This window comes from Podarcis vaucheri (genome assembly GCF_965113315.1).
Source record: "Podarcis vaucheri genome assembly, chromosome: 6".
NCBI lineage: Eukaryota > Metazoa > Chordata > Lepidosauria > Squamata > Lacertidae > Podarcis > Podarcis vaucheri.
In genome coordinates, this window is record NC_138764.1 from 24,479,568 (window position 1) to 24,494,230 (window position 14,663).

At 41.6% G+C, this 14,663-nt stretch overlaps 1 protein-coding gene across 2 annotated transcripts in view; it reads right to left on the reverse strand.

Moving 5' to 3' along the window:
* Positions 1-14,663, reverse strand: part of DENND1B (DENN domain containing 1B) — a 181,597-nt gene that overhangs the window by 88,774 nt on the left and 78,160 nt on the right. For both annotated transcript variants that reach the window (XM_082225463.1, XM_082225462.1), the window contains exons 5-7: positions 13,915-14,028; positions 4,389-4,458; positions 2,106-2,186 (exon numbers count right to left, since the gene is read on the reverse strand). In XM_082225463.1, the coding sequence (XP_082081589.1) occupies positions 2,106-2,186; positions 4,389-4,458; positions 13,915-14,028 (265 nt within the window). The remainder of the gene's footprint in view (positions 1-2,105; positions 2,187-4,388; positions 4,459-13,914; positions 14,029-14,663) is intronic.

Here is a 14,663-nt window from a genome sequence, read left to right on the forward strand (position 1 = left end):
CACATATAAATTAAAGCTGTGCCTAGCAATCAGGATCAGTTTTGTTTTTTTAAACAACCAGTGATGATATTCTAGGAACAGAAAGATGCATTAGCAACTAACAAAGTATGATATCCGTTGCACTGTTAAGTTTAAACTTTTGTGTTCATAAATGTCCATATCTTTGCATGTATACTCTTATTAGCTGTGTGTAACATGGGTTTCGAGTTTGTTCCTCAACAATGGTACTCTACATCATGAGTACTGTGTTTCTCAGTTCCTGCTAGGTGCAAATTTTCTTAATGAACATCCAACTTTGCTTTCATGCTGGTTCTGGTTCATCCAGCCAAATGGCTGGTTACAGAAAGTTCCATTTTCAGAGTATTTTATGTAAAACTGGTGTTGATGTGTGAGCCTCAGAGAACACAGCTTGGCATCCAGATCCCCAGAGGAGTATATGGCAGAGACAATTAGAAGGGGAAAATGTTTTTACTACAGCACCAAGCTAATTTATTGGACTGACTGAGTGCTGTCAAACATGGCATTCCAGACTGCCAGCTTTTCAAGCACTTTTCAAAACCTAATTATGTAACGTCTATTAGAATTGTGCAGATGATCATTTTTGTCTGAATAATTTGTGCATCAACAAAGCGAGTGTCCATGCCCTACCTGCATCCCCGAGCAAATTAAAGATTGGTGGCTTGCAACATAGTGCTTGCTAATATTGTGCACCATGTGATGATGTGTGTAGAACAAAAGAAGGGGAGGGCAGTAAAGCCTACTGATATTGGTATTATTTTTATTCTGGATTGTATCCAATGTTAGTCCTACTCAGAGTAGGCCCACTAAGGTCAACAGACCTTACTCACATAGGTTTATTAATTCATACGAGTCAAATCTAGATACAACTTTTTTATTTCTAACCCACCATTCAACCTTAAGGCTCCCGGGGCGATCCACAAAGAATTCATTAAAATGCAACACAGCAACTTCACGTAACAACCATGAAACCAACATCATAACAGTTCACAAGCAGAAGAAGCAAATTAATTAAGTCAGTCATCTCCAAAAGTCTTGAAGAAAGAGTGACATATTGACAATGGAAAACAAGTAATGGGGGTGACAACAGTTTTTGCAGCAGGAGGAAGTTCTACATCCAGGGTGCCATAACAAGTGTGTGAAGGTTTCTAAGGGAGATATGACAGTGAAAAAACAGCAAGAAGTATTTTAAAACAGGTCTAGCTAGCCCCTTGTCATCACACAGTGGATGTCAAAACACAACCCAAACGAACAGGCATGGGCTTTTTTATTAATATACTGCCTTCTCATAAAATATCATACAAAACAAAAATTAAAATAGGAACAGGAATCAGGCAAGGAACCATGGAGATACTGAATCTGTGTCATCTATCCAGATTGGTGACAAGGACTAGACTTCTGGGAGGTCGTGTTCAAGTGAAGGCTGTGGCTATTACTCATTCTACCCCTGCCTTTCCCAATCTAGTGCCCTCCAGACATTTTGAACAACTACCAGCAGTTAGCATTTGCAACCCCTAAGTCATATAAAGCCTCCATTGTGCAAGACTGTATGTTTGTCCATAGATCCTAGAAAAATAGAGCTCCTTTCTGCCGTACAGCAACTGAAGAGTGCTGTTCTCCTGGCAATATCCATAGCACAACCTTTTGGAGCTACCTGCATCTGGACCTTCAAGTCAAAGATTCGAAATGGAACTTAAGAAACTTGTGACAATTAGTCTAGAGTCTAGAATATCAGGGGATCCACACATGGGTCCAACATAGGTAGGTTGTGACAATAGCCCCAAGCACGTAAGCACAAAAAAGGGTACAATATTAGCTCATGTGTGGCGTTAAGAAAAGGGGAAAGGGGGAAACATGCCCAGATACTGAGTTGGGGGGATGTCAAAAGGCACCCTAACAATTCCTTAGTAAATTCCTGTGCCTCCTTGGGGAGATCTGCCTCCCACTTTGAGAGATGTGAGAATATAATTTGGATACTTTATCATGGCATCAAGCTCCCCAGCTTATACAGAGTAAATAAAAAGGGCTGTTTTTGTTGCTGATTATTATTAATTGGTATCAGGCCCTGTAATGAAGACAATACCTACCAAATTTAAGCTGATCGGAGTATTTGCCTTTGGCACAGAATGCGTATACCAGGTTTCTAACAAGTCATTCAAGTCATCTTCCTATAAAAAATAAGATTTTAAAATGTTTATTCAGTAGCTATGTAAACCATGGTCACCGTAATCTAGTATAGTACTTCAGATATGTACACAGTAACAAATGAATTCTAAAACTCCTAGTAATTTAAACCAATATCTGATTTCTCACCTCTGCAAATCCTAATTGAAGCCCTGCTCACTCTCTGGTTTTACTCCTTTTCTAACTCTGTCCCCTCTGGGTCTACTCTCCACCTCAATCTTCTGAATCATTTCTTCTTCCACACCTGAACCTTCCTACTTCTCTTGTCCTGCTTTCCAAAGACCATGCTTCTTCTACCTCCTCCTTTCCCAGGCCTTTATTTCTGCCCCACTTCTTCCTAGGAATCACATTGAAGGTATCTATAAAACAAATCACATATTGTTCTACTTTTGTCCCATTATCTGGGCAGCAGGTTAAAACGACCCCAGTTGTCCTATCATTTCTTTCTATAATATCTATTCTATCACATTCCAGTAAAGCAAACCTTATAAAAAGTCATTCCAAAATCTAATGAAAATTGGTATATAGCTGTAAAAAACAGATAAGCAAACAAATTGCAGTGTCAATATTATAAGAGACAGAGTCCTAGTTGGAACTAGGACAACAAAGCTTGCTAGCATCTTGAGTGTTTGCATTTATATTCTGTGAACGCATGCCAGAAATCCATCATCTCTCCAACTTGGATTAGCTTTAAAAGAGGATTAGACAAATTCATGCAGGAGAGGGCTATCAATGGCTACTAGCCATGATGGCTATGATCTGCTTCCAGCAGCGCTTCTGAATACCAATTGCTAGAACCACAGAAGGGAAGAGGGCTCATGGGCTTGAATCCTGCTTGCTGGTTTCCACAGGCAACTGGTCGGCCACTGTGAGAACAGGATGCTGAAATAGATGGGCCATTGGCCTGATCCAGCAGTTTTTAACAACTGAGTGCATGAAGAGAGAGAATGATATCATGCTCACTGCCCCAACCTCCTGACCTTCAGGTGACCAGCCATTGGTATGAACTGAACTTTTGTGCAGAGAGAAAGCTGCACAGATACAGCTTGTATGTACATAGGCTGTATTTGGTGTGTATTGTGTATTGTGTGTATCTGAAGAAGTGTGCATGCACACAAAAGCTCATACCAAGAACTAACTTAGTTGGTCTTTAATTTTTTTATTTTGTATTTGGTGAATGTGTGAAAAGAGTTCATGTGACTAACAGTCAACACACTGGTGCATTTTCAACACAGCGGTAAACCCACTCCTATATTTGCTTGTACAAAATAGTAACCATCACCTTTATAACTGCTTGGCCCACTTTCCATTCCACTACAGTGGTGCCCCGCAAGACGAATGCCTCGCAAGACGAAAAACTCGCTAGACGAAAGGGTTTTTCGGTTTTGCGTTGCTTCGCTAGACAAATTTCCCTATGGGCTTGCTTCGCAAGACGAAAACGTCTTGCGCTTTTTTTTAATAACCGCTTGAAGAGGCGCAGTTGCGACGCACCGTGCTTTGCAAGACGAAAAACATCGCAAGACGAAAAGACTCACGGAATGAATTATTTTCGTCCTGCGAGGCACCACTGTACCATGCTACTTAGATGACTGATATAGCCATCTTTTTGGTCCAGTTCCATCCGCTTTGGTAAGTAGGTTATTTCTTTTTTAAATGCTACCCAGTCAAGACGGGTGGAGTACAGATGATATTATTATTATTATTATTATTATTATTATTATTATCATCATCATCATCATCATCATCATTATGATTATGATTAAATTTATATCCCGCTTGATTGTAAAAAAACCCAAAGCGGTTGTCATGTCAAGAGAAAGGGATGAAGCTTGCAGTCACATGCAAGTAGACAGAACATATTAGAACTAATGGGGGGGAGGCACAAATAGCAAGAATAGACTGCATGAGCTTCATCCTGAGTACACATACTATAACATTTTGTTGCATGCATGGGCGTAGTATCCCATGGTCACCGCCCAGGGTGGGGAGTGACCTGCCAGGCCAGTATCGGGAAAAGCAACATTGCTTCTTTGACACTTCCTCTCCTGGTTAAGGCTTGACCTACGAGCGGAGCTGTGGACAGGCACAGGGCGCACAGCCCAGCTAAGGAGAGAGGCAACAACACTGCCGACTTTTCTTCTAACAAGCATATATTTAATTAATAAAGACAACCAACATAAAATTACCTGTCCTTTAGACAAATAATCTGCCAGCGTATTTAAAAGTTTGTAGTATACCTCAAACCATGGCAAGTAGCTGAAAAGAGAGACATAAAAGCTTTTATTTAAAAAAGGAGAAACACAATATGAAAATGATTTCATCGTGATGCACTTTTTGAAAGCGTTCAAGCAAGATTGAACAATAAAGTTTTAGATCTAAGTAGTAAGAAAAAAGTGTATTGACTTGATCCTGCAAAACAAAACAAAATGTATCTAACTTTTTTCTCATTTGTAAGAAAATGCTTAAAAGACAGTACATGGTGATGACTGTGGGTTTTTTTAAACAAGAAACTATTCTTGGTTTGTTTAGCTTTTCCTTAAATCCTCAAGAGGGCATTTGATACTTACCATTCATTAAAACCATATCACAGGAAGTCCACAAAACTTGGATGCAAAGGGACAAACTTGATACATTATGAAAAACAAGCACACAGAGATATGTTTTATACACATACACACTAAAGTATGAAGAATGAAAGAGTCCAGCTAAATGCATATTGAAATACTAGATACTAGAATTATTTTCCTTTCAACGCTGGGAAGAGTAACAACAGCTACCCCTATTTTCAGAAACTGAAAAATAATGTTTAAAAAACAAAACAACAGCTACCATTAACCTACAACTGTTAAAATGACAAAAATGCTAGATGCAGATAATGTAGATCCATTATTTAAAACTAAAAGATCAAATTGAACCATACATTAGCATTCAGAGAGGGATATACCTATCACAATTATAACGGAGACTTTGGCAACCTCCTCTAGACATTTTCACCAGCTTAACCATATATGTGACTGGTATAACCATCTCCACCATGTGCAGAATGATGTCACTCTTTGTAACATAAGAAGGGTCTGCTGGATCCGAAGGCCAATATAGTCCAGCATCCTGCGCTCTCACAGTGGCCAACCAGATGGCTGTGGGAAACCCACAAGTAGAACCCAAGCAAAAGGGCACTCCCCCTCCCAGTTGGTTTCCAGAAACTGGTATTCAGAAGCAGAGCAGTGGAGGCAGAGCACAGCTATCATAACAATGTGCTGTCATAGCTATGGGTACCCAGATACACACAAGCATTCCTCATTTCTCATTAAGGAGCACTATTACAAGGGGGCAAGTGTACATCCCTGATCCCAGATTACTTTCTACCAATCTAAATAATATAGTTGGCATCCGTCTATCTCGAGAAACAATGGAGTGTGCCTCTGGGGTTGAAGTCAAACCACTGGAGAATCACAGCACCTGCTGTGGCTGACGAGACCCAATAACCCATTAGTGATGCCTCCCACATTGTTTTTGCTGCTTTAACTGCACCGAAGGGACCTCTCTGGGGCGCATGCCTGGGCAGTGTGTACAGAGGTCCTGGGCTGCCCAGATGACAAGACCCTCCTCTTGGCTTCCCTGATGTGGTCCAAAGGAAAGCAGTGCAATACATTTGGCTGCAGGAGCTGCCAGGAGGAGACATAAGAGATGTCATGTGTTTATGTGGGTGGCGCTGTGGGTTAAACCACAGAGCCTAGGACTTGCCGATCAGAAGGTCGGCGGTTCGAATCCCTGTGACGGGGTGAGCTCCCGTTGCTTGGTCCCTGCTCCTGCCAACCTAGCAGTTCGAAAGCACGTCAAAGTGCAAGTAGATAAATACGAACAGCTCCGGCGGGAAGGTAAACGGCGTATCTGTGCGCTGCTCTGGTTCGCCAGAAGCGACTTAGTCATGCTGGCCACATGACCCGGAAGCTGTCTGTGGACAAATGCCGGCTCCCTCGGCCCATAGAGCAAGATGAGCGCCGCAACCCCAGAGTTGGTCACAACTGGACCTAATGGTCAGGGGTCCCTTTACCTTAAGCATGAGGCTGCCCAGACCGGAACAGCTTGGCTCTGTCTTTCTTACCCTATACATATCGACTTCAATACAAACTATTGTGAATGAAATTCTGCTCACGGAAGAGGACTTTCTTGTCTCCCCCTTCCTCCTGAAGCTCCCATAGATCCTCCTTAACCTTTTCTTCTTCCTAAATTAAGCTTAACAACAATTGTGGAAGAGGGTGATGTTTATCCTCTGAACCAAAACTTAGGGACTTTCTTACTCACTTCAACGTATGTCACAGTTAAGGCAGGAATAATGATTATGCTACACAATAATACAGCTGAGGAGAGGAAGCCAATTAGGATTTGGTCACCTCTGTACAATGCATAACACAGAGAAACCATGAAAAAGCTGGATCACAAAACTGGCTTAATCAGTATCTCCTAATTTCAATAATTCAGAGAGTGCTTCAACAAATTTCCTGCCTGCCATGTAAAGCACAAAATCTTTAAAATGACATCTGCAGAATCAATCGCGGATGTGGAAGTGTTATGCTTTTAAAATACATTCAGTCCTACCTAAAGAGTGGCCCTTACCTGTCACATAAACAACGGCAGCATATATTTCATTGCTAATTAAAAACGTATTTAGCATATTCTTTTAATCCAAGGAGCCACAAGGCAGGCGCTCAGGCTTTCATTCAAAGTCATTCTTCAGCTTTGTTGCACTAAGTAGACTTCCACCTCGCTTGCGCTTCCACTACAGTTCTGATAAAGCTTTTATATTCGCAAGTCAAAGGTTAAATAAAGGAAAGGAAATGTTTTCTGTCAAACAGTCAGGTAACCACTAACAGTCCTGAACTATCAGCAGGAATCTAACTTCTAGTAATCAAATAAAACTAAGGAAACCGCCTTTCCGTAGCTAAATGTCTAATGTCTAGGGGCTACTTTCTGTCTGGAAAATTGACACAAAATGTGTAAAATTGAAACATTCTGCTTCTGAGGGATTTGCCTAAAGGAAGAAGGGGGGGCGAGCTTCAAGCACAGTCTGAGATGAAGAACTACAAAGGCTTCCCAAATAAACCTGTCTACCTTATTAGAACATTTCGTTTAGAAATCTAGGTGACAATTTTACAGTCATAAAATTTCATTAATCAAATCCAAGGCTGAAAATTTTAATGATGCCGTCTGCATTTCACAGGATGCATAAGGTCAGCTAGAGACACAGACAGTAGTTTAACAAAATGAACCCAGTCAAATTATTTTCATGCATTTAGGAAGATATATACCTGGTTTCTTACGAGAGAGAGTATTAACAAAACAAAACTAAAAATCCCCCAAAGCATACTGTTCTTTAACAATGACACATCAAAGTTAACCCAGTAATTTACACTGGAACTCTCAAGTCTGCACCATCATTAACGTGAAAAATTAAATTTAGACAGCAAATTTAGCATAGCAAAACGTGTGTTAAACAGGACTTGAGACATCTTTTTCAGTCTAAATAGTGAAAGGCAGATTAAAGGTTCTGTAGAAGCCTTGGCAACAGCAGGAATCCAGACTGTGAGCTCCACAGAAGAGGCAGACGAATGGAAAATACTATGCTGCAAAGCAACACACAGAAAGCCTGCAGAAAGTTCTAGCCACCTCTTGTGCTCTTTAAGCTGTTTATATTGCCATTTCGTATCCGTTTGCAGTTTTGCTTCCATTTTAGTAGCTGCAATGGGGGAGAGCAAAATTATTCATCTTTCTTCTTCTTTTCCAACTATAAACGTATCAAGCACAGATACTGATAAAGACCAAAGCGACACACGGCAGCCATTGTTGAGTGACAGAGTCCCAGGCGAGTTATAGTGGTCTATGAAAATAGTAGCCAATAAAGTGAACCTGGTGCGGTAAATTTGCAACATATTGTGATTTTTCTTTACCCTTCCAAAAAATAAATAAATCACTTTTCTTCCTCAAAACAGTGTAGATCACCCGACCCCACTCCACTCACCATTCCCCCTCCCCCCTCTTTCCCCTCTTTTCTTCCTAATTGTTTAAACCAGTTCATGAACCAAGAACTTATACGTTGACCACTAACAAATAAATGTATGTTGTAGATATATTTCCACATTTATTATGCTATTTTTGTGATATTCAAATGAGATGAGAAAACTTGGTATACTTCTTTGTACAACATTATTCTTGTTTATAAAACCCAATAAAATAAAATAAAAAATGGTGTAGATTCTTAAATGGATCTTAGAGATTTATAACATCCCCTTCAACAAATCCCCAGGGCAGAATTTATTATATTAATAAAAGCAATCAAGGGCATATACCATGGGCAGGCAAACTAAGGCCTGGGGGCCAGATCCGGCCCAATCACCTTCTAAATCCAGCCCGCGGATGGTCCGGGGAATCAGTGTGTTTTTACATGAGTAGAATGTGTCCTTTTATTTAAAATGCATCTCTGGGTTATTTGTGGGGCACAAGAATTTGTTCTATTTTTTCCCCAAAAATACAATCCAGTCCCCCACAAGGTCTGAGGGACAGTGGACCGGCCCCCTGCTGAAAAAGTTTGCTGGCCCCTGGATACAGTAGTGGCTGGTGAGGCAGCATGGCATTGCTCACCTGACTTCCCACTGTCCTGCATCGTTGCCAGTTACCAAGAGGTGAAGGCAGCAGGTAGCTGGGTGCGGGCAGAGTCAATTCAACACTACTGACGCTGTGTCAGCACCAGGCTAAGATCCCCACTGCCTTCCCCCTCTTAAAACACATGTTAGAAAAAGGCACTGCACCCCATCTTGCACTCGTTCTTGCACAATGATTCATGAAACTGAGCCATTGCCAGAATTTCTTTCGCTAGTGCATCTCTAGCTCCAACCCTCAGATGGAAGGGTGCACTAAATCTATATCACATTGGTGCAGGGGGCACTGATCTGCGCTGTGTGTTTGTTGGGGGGTCACAGTCTCTTGATAGCACTCCTGATGTTGCTTCAAGGCACCCAAGCCATAGCTATGGACAGGAATGCACTTTTCCATCTTTGATCTGGGAGCTATGCAGAGGCTGATTGTACAGTGTTCAATTTTATTGCTGTTATGGATCTGTGCTCCATTCCTTTCGGTGCCTTTTATGGCAGAAAACAGACATTCTAGATTTAAATATAAATAAAGATATACACTATCTTACATGATTATCCAAATGGATTCGGTTATGTTTCAGTTCACTTTTATCTGCTTTTGTCTTTCCCGTTGTGCAATCTGCATCTCTTCAGAGCCCATCAATAACACAGTTAAGGTTGTAATATCTGATATTTTTAAAAACCAGAGAAGAGACCAGTTCACTTTAAATATATTCCTTACACTCAAATTATTTTCCCCCACTACCCTCAAGAGTACAAGATGGATGTGTTTCCAAACGATACATACAGAGTATTTAAAAAAAAAGCTGGCCTGGTAAGCATTTAGCATTGCATTGTAAATTTGAAATTGTCACAATGGAAGGAATAATGGCAGTATTCTTATTAAAGCTTGCTGAAAAATTATAGCTTGCCACTTTTTATTTGAGCAGTTACTTCTACAAAATAACAGACCAAAACTAAAGCATTCAATTAAAGTTGGAAATTTGGTGCCTTAAGAATATAAGAAGGATCTAGCTAGATCAGCGTAACTCGGTCCAGAAAGATGCTCTTAGGAAGCCGGCAAGGACGCATGGAGACAATTGCTTTGTGTTGCTGTTTGTCCACGGAATCTTGCATTCAGAAATACACTGCCTCTTAACATGGAGATTAATCAACATTGATAACCTAACCTAAGAAGGTTAGACTACATCCACTATATGGCAAATTTCTGCACTGTGGTTGCATAAAGGTAAAGGGACCCTTGACCATTAGGTCCAGTCATGAACGACTCTGAGGTTTAATAACCCCAGTAAACTAATTTCCATGAAATAATGATCACTCTATAAGCTCTGCTGCTTCCTAGTACATCAGCCTTACACTTCTGGCTAGCTGCCCTGACTTGGTTTCTCCAGGGTATCACTGGTCCTCTACTTCATAGTTCATCTTTGTACGTCTGTCCCCTTCTTCCCACATGTATCACAGTGCCACTGGTTGGCCTGCCATCTTCCTTTGTCACTTCTTGCTTTAGTACGACCACTGATAGCTCAAGTCTCCAAGCAGTTTCTCCATTTCCTTTGCTGCTCATATGCATGGCAGGTTGCTTGAACATTTGTTTTCAGCTGCGTTTACAGGCACCCAGGCTCTCCTTTAAAGAGGCAAAATGTTTCTTTCATTTGGCTTTTAATTAAGCAGTTTATTGTGGTCGTGCTGTTTATGTTTTAATATCTATTTTGGAGCAAACTGATGACAAGGTAACATTCACTGTGAAAATCCACAGTTGTAATAACATTTTTAATCACCTTGGCCTGTGGTGTTTTGTTGTTTATAGCACTTCTGTTTACCATTAAGTGTTCTCCTAATTCTGCTATGGTTGAACCGTACTAGCAAATGAGTCACTTCCTGCAGTTCCATGCTCATAAAAAAACAAAAAAAAATACATTAGTGCTTCAGTATGCAATTCTTGTTGAATGGCAAAAATTGGTCCACAAAAGGCATGCCCTCTTCTTCGTACAGTAAGCATTCTGCTATCTTACCTATTTATTGTGAACATTCTAGACATCTTCTCTCAATGGTCTGGTACAGATGAAACACTGACCCAATTCAAACCATCAACTCACTGGTCCCGTTCACATGTAACACTAGCCAGACTGTGGCTCAGCACAAAAGGGCAAACATGTGGGCTTCTGGAGAGGAGATCACAGCCCCTTTGCTCGGCCAAGTCATTCCGCTGTTGCACTGAGCTAAGCCATGGTTTAGCTAAGTGTGTCATCCAAACCCAGGTTCATGGTTTAGCTCTCTTCAGACACAAGCAGCAACCAAGGTTTGTCCTTTGGTTACCAAGCCTTCTTTGACTCAAGAACCTGCCTGTTTCGACACATTTGACTACAGTAGGCTACTGTCTCCTCCTTTCTTGTTCCCTTCCTCCCTTTCATATGAAGTGCCCTAGTGGAGGTTATTTGGAAGCAGGTATGTCAGGGTAGGACAGCAGGTCTTTCCAGTCATAGCCCCTATTATTACTTCCTAAAGCCCTATAAAGGGAAAATAGTTGGGTGGGTGGGAAAACGTCCTGAAAATTAACCAACCAGAGCAATAAATTCAATTAAGCCAGGAGCAGCTGGCCCACAGGCTGTATCCAGCCCCCTCAATAGGTTTTTTTTTTGGGGGGGTGCTAAGACCCCTCCCCCAAAAAGGGCCACACCCACTTTTACAGTATACTCACTCCCACTTGGATATTCAAACCCTTGATTCACTATGGGTTAATGTAGCCCTCAATCAAAAAACGATTAGAAAGGTAAAGGGACCCCTGACCATTAGGTCCAGTCGTGGCCGACTCTGGGGTTGCGGTGCTCATCTCACTTTATTGGCCAAGGGAGCCAGCATACAGATTCTGGGTCATGTGGCCAGCATGACTAAGCCGCTTCTGGTGAACCAGAGCAGCGCACGGAAACGCCATTTACCTTCCTGCCAGAGCGGTACCTATTTATCTACTTGCACTTTGACGTGCTTTTGAACTGCTAGGTTGGCAGGAGCAAGGACAGAGCAACGGGAGCTCACCGCATCGCAGGGATTCAAACCACCAATCTTAAGATCAACAAGTCCTAGGCTCTGTGGTTTAACCCACAGAGCCACCCACGTCCCTAAAAAAAGGATTAGCCACCCCTGAATTAAATACCTATCATAGGACACACAGAGGCAATTTGAAAACAACAGCTTAAAACAGGGTTACGGAAACTGCGGCCCTTCGACTCCCATCAGTCCCACTCAGCATAATGACCACAGATAGTGCAGGCAGCAACATCTAGAGAGCCACAGCTACCTCATTTCTGGTTTAAAAGAAACCAAAAAGATTTATGCTACCTCACACATACATTTGAAAATCTAAGCAGACCTTCAGCTATCAGTGCTCACATTTCACATGCAAGAAACAGCATCTCTTCCAAATATAAATAGTTGATAATTTTCTATGTGGAAACAACCACATTTCAATCTTGAGGGCTTATAGAGAAATGGAAACTGAGGGCTGGAGGAAAGACAGGCCTAATTTGCAAGAAGATAACAAGTGCAATGTTCATGGAGGGAGGATTCAGTTACCTATGTCAGACAGGACATTTCCAGTGCTGGCTGCCTCAGGGTATTGCATAGATTACATAACAGTATAAATGCTGTGGCAATGAAAAAGCAACTGGTCAAAAAAGAAATAGCCCCAAGAAGGACATAAGCAACCCTTTCCTGCTCGCTTAACACTTAGAAGTAAGTTGAATCCTCCTGTATAGTTATGACGAATGCCAGCTTTGTCACAGCTAATATTAACCAAGATTCTCATTTAATAAGGATTTGAAACTGTGATTTATTATTGGGTTCAGATCCTGTTTAAAATCAAATTCTGCTTAGCATGAGGGGTGAATATGTTCCTAAGACAGGAGGAAATGGGAGAAAGAGAACACATGTTCAACACTGGTTTCAAATCTCTTAAGTGCAAGGAACAAAAACCATTATTACATCTGCACCAGCCCAGAAGATCACTTCAAGTTGTGGTCATATGTTTGACATTCATCCAGCACCAGTTTTAGTATTTCTATGGGCTCATGTGGAGCCAGTGTTACATCTGCGTCAGCCCATCTAAATACCCCACGATAAAGAGTACCGCTGCTTTTACTGTAGAAGGTCCAAAAATGTCACTTCTTTGCATTTGTGAAATACGGGTTTGATGATGATGATTATTTGTGAAATACTAGAACAGAATCATGTTAACAAACGTGCAAAAGAACATAGTATGAACTGGGCAAAACAGGAAACAAAACAATAATCTATCCACAAGAGACAACTGCAAAAGGTCAGTTCAGACAATCCTTAAAAGGTTGGATTTGGCCTTATATGCATAGTATTGTACACACACAGGCTGAATTTGGATGGGCTGCCCCTGGCACAGAAAGTCCGGGATGACAGAGGCAGGGCTGAACGAAATCAGACCTATGAATAACTGTCTGAAGCAGCCCAACACCCAGTCCTTTCTGAGAAAGTTTTGCAAAAATGCATTGCTTCCAGCAGCGCTGCGAGGATGCTGTAACACAAATAAATACCAGCCCACTTTGATTCAAGATGTATGCAAAGTAAGGGTATAATGCAGTCTTGTGACTAAGCTTAGGATGAAAAATTCACATATACACTTTCTTATGATGCAACTTCTTTTCTTTCTTTTGGGTCAGGAAGGAAGAGAAGTATATCTACTTATTTGCACTAGAACTACTTCTCTTCATTGTCCTAGGACAATTTCAATTGCAACTCATGCGTCAAATTTTTCTCCTTTTAAAAAAAAGTTACACAAGTTCCTGCCAAGCCAGGGCAGATATGGTACATTTTCAAAACACCTCATTAAAGCTTCTTACCTTATGGAAAAAATAAGTAAATAAAATCATTTATAACTGTCAAGAAGTGCTATTGTGATGGTAGCAGGCCAGGACACATAAAAGTTTTTCAGATAAGCAGGGAATCTACAATTTTCAGCCAATGATTAATAATTAACTAAGAGAGAGTAGTTGGTCAGGATAAGGAAATTACTAATTTGTTGTAGATAGCTACTTACCTTAGAATGCATAGGCAGACTTTGCCTCCTGATGTTAACCGGCAAAATCCAAATCTTTGTTTGCTTTCAATGTCAGTAAGTACAAAGGTAAAGTGCTGTCCAACCTGGGTCACCCTAGGAGGACAAGAAATATATTAGGCTGTTCCAACCCAGAAAGATGAGCTTAGAATTCATTTACCGTATGTACACTGACACTAACCGGAAAAAATATTCTAATCTAATAAATCAAACAAGATAAAGTTTTATAAATAGTCACCGGGCGGGGAGGGACCCCTGACAACTTGATTCACCCTAGATTCACTACTAAAGGCAATTGTTTGTTCATTTGCCTATGTCTCCATGGCACAAGTAGCATCTGCATCGACTAGCAGAATTTCACCAGGGCTTCAGACTGTTCCATCCTCACCTTGTGATAAGCAGGGGCTGAAGCCGGGACCTTTTCCATTCAAAGCATGTGCTCTAACACTGAACAAGGGAAACAGGGCTCAGTAGCGTTAAACCAGGAGGGGGTGGAGTGTGAACAGAACTTGCCACCAGGTGGGGGTGAGGCGTGGAGGGTTCACAGAGCTTGCCTTGCCTGCCCAGTCTCACCTCGCCACCGGAGCCAAGCGGGGCTGTGCTGTGCCACCTGCCACCATGCAAGGAGGAGCCCGGGTGGCTGACGTGGCCCTTGGACAACCCCCCCACACACACACACACAATGGCTGAGCAGCCATTCAGTGAGGGGGCCAGGGATGCAGCCAGGCCCG